The sequence below is a fragment of the Ursus americanus genome, chromosome 14 (genome assembly GCF_024610735.1).
Source record: "Ursus americanus isolate L20-20 chromosome 14, mUrsAme1.1.p, whole genome shotgun sequence".
NCBI lineage: Eukaryota > Metazoa > Chordata > Mammalia > Carnivora > Ursidae > Ursus > Ursus americanus.
Genome location: NC_142140.1, coordinates 45,719,427 through 45,727,088, shown reverse-complemented (window position 1 = coordinate 45,727,088; position 7,662 = coordinate 45,719,427). Strand labels below are relative to the sequence as shown.

The 7,662-nt window shown below is 46.0% G+C and overlaps 1 protein-coding gene across 1 annotated transcript; it reads right to left on the bottom strand.

The window, feature by feature from the left end:
• Positions 1 to 980, bottom strand: LOC123780024 (olfactory receptor 10H1-like). Its single transcript, XM_045778786.2, is given in 2 exon segments — positions 1 to 516; positions 519 to 980. Coding segments are annotated over 2 exon segments (978 nt in total).
• Positions 981 to 7,662: the final 6,682 nt, after the last annotated feature.

The window sequence follows — 7,662 nt, the reverse complement described above, 5'->3', positions numbered from 1 at the left end:
TCAGGGGCTCTGGGGATAGAGTTTGCTGACGAAGGTCTTTTTCATGGCGGTCTTCAGCTCCTTGTTCCTAAGACTGAAGATGATGGGGCTGAGGAAGGGCGTGAGGATTGTGTAGGTGATGCCCATCAGGGTGTCTCCTTCCAGAGACTGGGGAGCCTTGGGCTTGAGATAGACGACAGAAGCAAAGCCATAGTGCATGACCACCACAGTAAGGTGGGATGCACAGGTGGAGAAGGCTTTGTGCCGGCCCTCAGCAGAGGGGATCTTCAAGATGGTGGCCACGATGAAGGCATAAGAGAGGAAGATGAGGAGAAAGCAGCCCAGCAGGGAGGTGATACACACCAGGCCCACACCCAGGGCCACTAGTGGTATATCAGTTCCACAGGCCAGCTTCACCAGAGGCGGCACATGGCAGAAGAAATGGTGGACCTCATTGGGTCCACAGAAGGTGAGATGGAAAACGGCCATGGTCACCACCAGCCCCATGACCAAGCCACCAGCCCCATGACCAAGCCACCAACCCAAGACCAGGCCACCAGGCAGGTGCAGCCACAGGGGCTCATGAGCACGTTGTAGCGCAAGGGGTGGCAGATGGCCACATAGCGGTCATACCCCATGACTGTGAGCAGGAAGGAGTGGGTGAAGCCGAACATGAAGGTGAAGAACATCTGGCTGGCACAGGCCGCAAAGGGGATGGTGTGAAGGGTGGAGAGCAGGTCGGCCAGCAAGCGTGGGATGATGGCCAAGGTGTAGAGGATCTCAGAGATGGACAGGGCGCACAGGAAGAGGTACATGGGCGTGTGCAGGCCACGCTCACTCCAGACAGTGGCCATGATGAGCAGGTTCCCCAGCAGCGTAAACAGGTACATGAGCAGGAACAGCAGGAAGAAGATGGGCAGGAGATGTGGAGGGAAGGTGGAGAAGCCCACGAGGATGAATTCAGACATGGAGCTGTGGTTTAGACCCAGAGTGGCAGCCATCCCTGGGTTGGGAGAGAGTGAAGGCGGACTGGTGGGCAGTTGCTCCAGGTCCGCGCTGAACCCATGGGCCTGGGAGGACTTTCCGGGGGGAGAGGGGACCCTCCCCCTGCAGGCCATGGCCAGTCCCTCCGCCACCTGCTGCTCATGATGACTGGCAGCGCTCCTCGGAGCTGCTTGGGGTTCACAAAGATCGTACACTTCAAGTGCATAGTGCAGGGCCTGGCACATAGTAAGAACTCAGGAAATGATGGTAATAGTAATAGTAATAATAATAATAGCTACTATTTTAAAATCTCAGTGGAAGGAGCTCAGGGTCTCTATTCAGCCACACCTGGGTTGAGTTCCTCTTCAGATCTTTTTTTTTTTTTTTTAAAGATTTTATTTATTTATTTGACAGAGATAGACAGCCAGAGAGAGAGGGAACACAAGCAAGGGGAGTGGGAGAGGAAGAAGCAGGCTCATAGCGGAGGAGCCTGATGTGGGGTCATAACGCTGGGATCACGCCCTGAGCCAAAGGCAGACGCTTAACGACTGCACCACCCAGGCGCCCCTCCTCTTCAGATCTTGTCAGTGCCTCCAGACATGTTTCTAAGCAGGAATGGAAAATTAAAAAAAAAAGCAACAATTCAGTCTTCTTTTTTTTTTTTAATTATTATGCAAGGGTCTGCAATAAAAATTTTCAAATTGGGACAATCTGGTGCTGGTTGGAATTCCATCTTTGAAATGTCAATGCAGATCTTGGCATCACTATCTCCAGTTTGCTGCATCAACTCTGAGTTGTTTGCAAGGCTTAGCAGGTATTACGTGGTGGCTTTTGTTCTTTTATGACAAAACTCTACCATGTTATCCACATGAATTAAATAAATTTGAGAAGTTGTTTTAAAACAGTGCTTCCAACATCTACACCAACAGCAACAACATTGGGTTGGCTCCTTAATCGTTTTGAGCCTGAGTTTCCTCATCCCTAAAAGGAAGTTGATCATAATAATATCTAGCTGACAAGGTTGTTATGAGGATTAAATAAGATTATACATATAATGTACTTTCTGTGGGGGCATGGAATAGATGATAAACACTGGACAAGTTAAGAGTGAGGACAGGCATGAATGGCCAGAATCAGATTGTCTTAAAATGCAGCAACCTATGGTTGTATCTCTCTTTTAATTGAGTATTTAATACATTTACCTCTTTTGTAGTTACTGGTGTTTTAGGACTTAATTCTGTCACCTTATTTAATACTTGAGGTGTTACATATATATATTAATGTACATACCTAATATATATGTATACTTATATATGTATATTTAATCTGTACAAATACACACAGACACATGTATACTCCTATTCGCTACACCAAAATCAACCAACCAACCAAACAAAAACAAAGAAAAAAAAAAAACCCAGACACTAAGAGAATGTAATGATCTCCAAAAAGGACGCTGTGTGAGGTCATAAAGGAAGTGCCGGTACATTCCCAAGTACCACTATTACAAAGACCGAAGCATCTGACCATTTGGCAACGAAACTAGAACTTAATAAGAATAGGATACCTCAAAATTCCCAAATACTTAGAATGTAAATATTAGGTTGAACCATTTGACATTGCCACAGGGATCCTGACATCCCTGACACTCATTAATCTTCAGGCTAAAAGGAAAATTAAGAAATACTAAGAAGTGCATGATATTGAAAAGTTGAAATAACTAAATGAAATGGATTGTGTCTTGGGATAGAAAAAGGATATTAGTGGAGAGCCAGAAAAATTCTAGTAAGATCTGTTGCTTGCTATATAGTGTTATATACTAATGATCATTTCCTGGGTCTGATCATTGTCCTGGGCTTCTGTAAGATCCTTCCATTAGAGGGGGTTGGCGATGGGAGGATAAGAATTTTCTGTATTATTTTTGCAACTTTTTCATAAGTTTGAAATTAATTAATAAAATATTACAAAATAAAATACCGCTCAAAGTTGCACAAAACCTGCCAACAATCTAGGGATTACTTTAAACAAGAACACACAAGAGCTTCATGGAGAACAATTAGACCTCTACTAGATAGAAAACATGACAGGTCATATAAATAAATGGATGAAAAGAAGAGACAATATCAGAAATATGTTCATTCTCCCCCAAATTTAATCTATATATGCAATATAATCTTCTCAGAAATATCCAGTTGGATTGCTTGAGAAAGATGATGAACTTATTCCAAAATGTTTATGAAAAAATAATGACCCATGAATCACTGAGGCAGTCTTGAAATGAAGCGTGAAAGAAGGTGTGGGGGGGGAATTGCCTTCTGAGATATGGAGACATTCTACAGAGTCTGGGAAATAAAGCAGTGTAGGATTGTGCAAGGACAGACAGATGACCAGTCGTTCCAAATGCAGACCTCCAAAACAGAGCCGGCCATTTGTATAAGGTAACGGTCACACCACAGCTCTTTGGGAAAGAGATGAATTGTTTAGGGGATGCTGTTGAGGAAAGTATCTCTCTGTACAAACAAAACCAAAACTAGACTCTCCATATCCCAACGCAAAGAGAATCAAGATAGGTTAATAACATAATTGTGACAGATAAAACTACAGTTAATGAGAGTAAGTGTAATAGGATCTTTGTGCTCTAAGAGCAGGAAAGAAGTTCCTTAAACAGGAAAAAAAAAAAAGTACAAACCTTAAATAAATGGACTACTGGGCTGAGTGTCAGAATGGGGTCCCTCATACAGGAAAGCAGCATTTGTGGGTTACATGGCCTGGGGCAGCCCAGCAGTTCCAGGGGTACCGTCTCAACTCCCTCCTCTACCTCATCCCTCTGCCACCATCTCTGGCCCCTACTTCTGGCCTCTCTGTCCCATGGCTAGCCCTGGGTCTGGCCTCATTCCCTGTGTCCTGGTGAACTGTGCCTGCCCACCTCCCCTTTCGACTCCACCTCTCTGCTGGCTGCCAGAGTCCATCTTCTGAGACACATGCCCCTTGTGGAGTTATGTCAACCCATGGTTCAAATGCTGGGTCCTCACCACGTGTTGGGATAACCAGAGAACTGCCCTCAAAAGTTCCCTGTGGTGATTTTTTTAAATAATAATATTTTTTATTATATTATGTTAGTCACCATACAGTACATCCCTAGTTTTTGATGTAAAGTTCCATGATTCATTACTTGTGTATAACACCGAGTGTTCATTACAACATGTGCCCTCCTTACTACCCATCACCAACCTATCCCATTCCCCCATCCCCTCCCCTCTGAAGCCCAGCAATTTGATGCCAAGTGATTAGCACAGAGAAAGTTCTCAAGGAATGTTAGCTGGCATTGCGGTCACTTTTTATTGTTGTTATTGGGCTCGTTGTCACTCACCCTTCTCTTCCAGGTGATGCGTATTGGTGTCAATCCCTGTTCTAGGGTACCCTTTGTCTACACTGTGAATGTCCCCTACCCCAGCACGTACTCCCACTCCCATGGGCAGTCCACCTCTTCCTCTTTCCTGGCTACAAACAGGCCAGGGTATGTGCTTCAAAATGTATAAACGGTACCAAAAAATGGGGTCTCTCTTGGCTCCTTGTCTCTGTCTGATACTTGTTCTGTGTCACGCTTCCCAGAACAGCCCCTGTGCAATACTCTCCATGGGGTGGGGGTCTCCAAGTGACCTGTACAGGTGTGATGTAAGGGAGGAGAAAGGTCAGGCCCTCATCCTAGCTATGGGCTCTCAGCTAGAACCCCAAGCCAGGGCACGCTCCGGCTGCCTCCCACATCCTGCCCCTATGCCCTTCCATCCTTCCTCCCCAAGGGGACACTATTCAACCCACTCAGCTCTCTCTGCTTATGCACCTGTGTCTGAGACTCAAGCCGGGCTCCCAGGAGGATAAGCAGACAGAGCGAGCACCAACACGCAGGTACACGGGTTCTGAAATACACACTGGCAGTGAAACCCAAGAGACACTTGGCCAGGAACAGAGACACTGTTGCTCATTCTTTACCCCTCTACTGAGCACGAACCAGGTGCCTGGGGCTTGTGTGGGATTGAGATAAGCCAGAGACACACAAACAAGGGTATCATGGTGGGTTGAATAGCACCCCCTCCAATTCACATCCACTGGAACGTCAGAACGTGACCTTATTTGAAAATAAGGTCTTTGCAGATGTAATTAAGGTAAGGATCAAGGTGCGATCATCCTGGATAAAGGTGGGCCCTAAATCCAATGACTTGTGTCCTTACAAGAATAGGAGGGGACACACACAGGCTATGTGAAGACAGAGGAAGAGTCCAAGGAATGCCTGAGGCCACCAGAAGCTGGAAGACTCCAGGAAAGATTCTCCCCTAGAGCCTTTGAAAGGAGCATGACCCTGCCAATACCTTAATTTTAGACTCTAGCCTCCAGAACTGTGAGAGAATAAATTTCTATTGTTTAAAGCCACCCGATTGTGGGACTTTGTCACAACAGCTTCAGGAAATGAATATGGACAAACACAAGTGCACATACGGCACTGCATAAATGAACAAACACATGTACATGGTGACAAACCCAGTGTCACCCTCTGGCTCAACACCAGTCTCCCCGCACCTGGGACAGAGAACACTTCCTGCCTGGGAATGGATCCTGACATCCCTGACTGCTGTTGGTCCAGGCTTTGAGGGAAGGAGGCAGTGTGGGCAGTGGATGGACTCAGTGTGGGACCAGGTTGCTGGGACTGTAAACCCACCTCCGCCCCATCGCCCTCCAGGCCCCTTCCTCCAGTCACAGCCTCCCTTTGCTTTGGCTTTCCACGCTCTGCATGCTTTCTCCTTTCCGCTACCCTGGCTCTTGCCACCTGTTCCTGGAAAACATTGCTGGAAAGACAGCTCCTCTTACCTTGCTTGCAGACTGTCAGCCTGGGATGCCCTGTTTGCAGCTGGGACTGGAGCTGTGCCTCCTGCTGAGTGCGGGGCCAGTGGTAAGCCAGGCGGGAGCTTTATCTCCCTGGTGCCCTCCACTGTGGCAGATTCCCAGAGGTCTCTCACCAGAGTCTGGGATACAGGATGCCAGCTTCTCCAAGTCCAAAGAGGATGACCGGGGCCCTGGGAATGCACTTTTCTTCTCTGGATCTTTCTCTCTCTTTCCTTCCTCTCTCTCTCCCCCAGGTCTTCCCTCCCTTCTTTCCTTCCAGTCATCTCTCCCTTCTTGCCTCTCATGCTCTCTCCCTCCTTCCTCCATCCATCACATCTTCACTGAGCCCTAGCTAAGGAACTTGGTGTGAATCTCGGAACCTAAAAAGAACACTGTTGTAAGCCTAAAAGAGCCCTCAGTCTAGGGAGAGGCAGAGCTGGATGCAGACGTATTACATTATGTAAAATGCAACAGTATAAAGTAATGCATTATAATCTATAGTATATTGTAATTGCACAGGAACATTATTTGCTCACTACATTGAGTTTTTTACTCAACAAATATTTAATAAACTCCTACTAAGTGTCAAGCAAGATTTTCCTTTTTGATACTATTTCAAACCTTTTCTTTGTTTTTAAAACCAGTGCCAAAAGGGAAAGTCATTTCAATTTGTAAACGAAATTACACATCTTGTATCTCATTCGCTTAGTAGTTGGTGTTACTTAGTCTTTAGCTACGAGACTACTATTATAGTACCAAGGAAAAAATGTTATATGTGTGATGAGATTGTGCATTTAAAAAAAAATAGAAACAAGCAGTAAAAAGGTGAATTCAAAACATACTGTAACATTATTACATATGTTATATGATATATACTAATACATATATAACACATAGATATGTATACACATCTATCCTGATAGTTCTCTTTCTCTGGGGAACTGGAATACAAAACACTCAAAAGAAAAAGAAGCCTTGGAAAAATGTCACCTTTCCATCTGAAGAGATGAGTTCCAGATCTCCAGATCCCTGGTGGTCTTTCCTTTGTGTAAATATTTCCACCAGGTCAGCCCCTGCAACTCAGTGTCCTCTCTGCTGATGTGAGTGTTTATGTATCCTTATTGTAAGGCAGAGGCCTCATCACACAGGAGTTTTAGCATCTCTTCTGAGCTCACACAGTCCACACCGAGCAGGGAGAAAGTTCCTGGTGTCCTCCAGTTCCTATGTGCTGAGTTCGTTGGGTGTAGACCAGAGGCCCTGGGCTGGATACCCCATAGCTACACAGTCACATGTGTCCTCAAACACACCCCAAGGGCCTTGCTGCCAATGAGCAAATCCTGCTGCCGGGCTCAGGACTCCTTCACCTTTGCTGATGGACTTCTAAGGATACTCAGCCTTTCTCATGAGTGACATGAATGCCCTAAGTCTTCTCCATAGAGAAGAATGGCCCAAGGATCTGGCTTGAAACTCATTTTGTCATGAAACCAAATCACATAGAATGATAGGATGCCTTTCACGAGTCAGTTTTCTAGGACTGCTGTAACAAGCACATAAACCTGGTGACTTAAAACCATACACGTCTGTTCTCCTCTATGCTGGAGGCCAGAAGCCAAAATCAGGGTCACCAGGTGTGAGTCAAGGTGTGAGCAGGGCTGCGTCCTTTGGGGGATCCAGGGGAGAATCTGTCTCCTGCTTTCCCAGCTTCCAGAGGCAGCAGGCATTCCTTTGCTCAAGTTCCCTCTTCAGTTACTCCAGTCCCTCCTTCCAGTGTCACATCCCCTATTTCTCTCTGTGTCTGACCCCACCTGCCCCCTTTTAGAA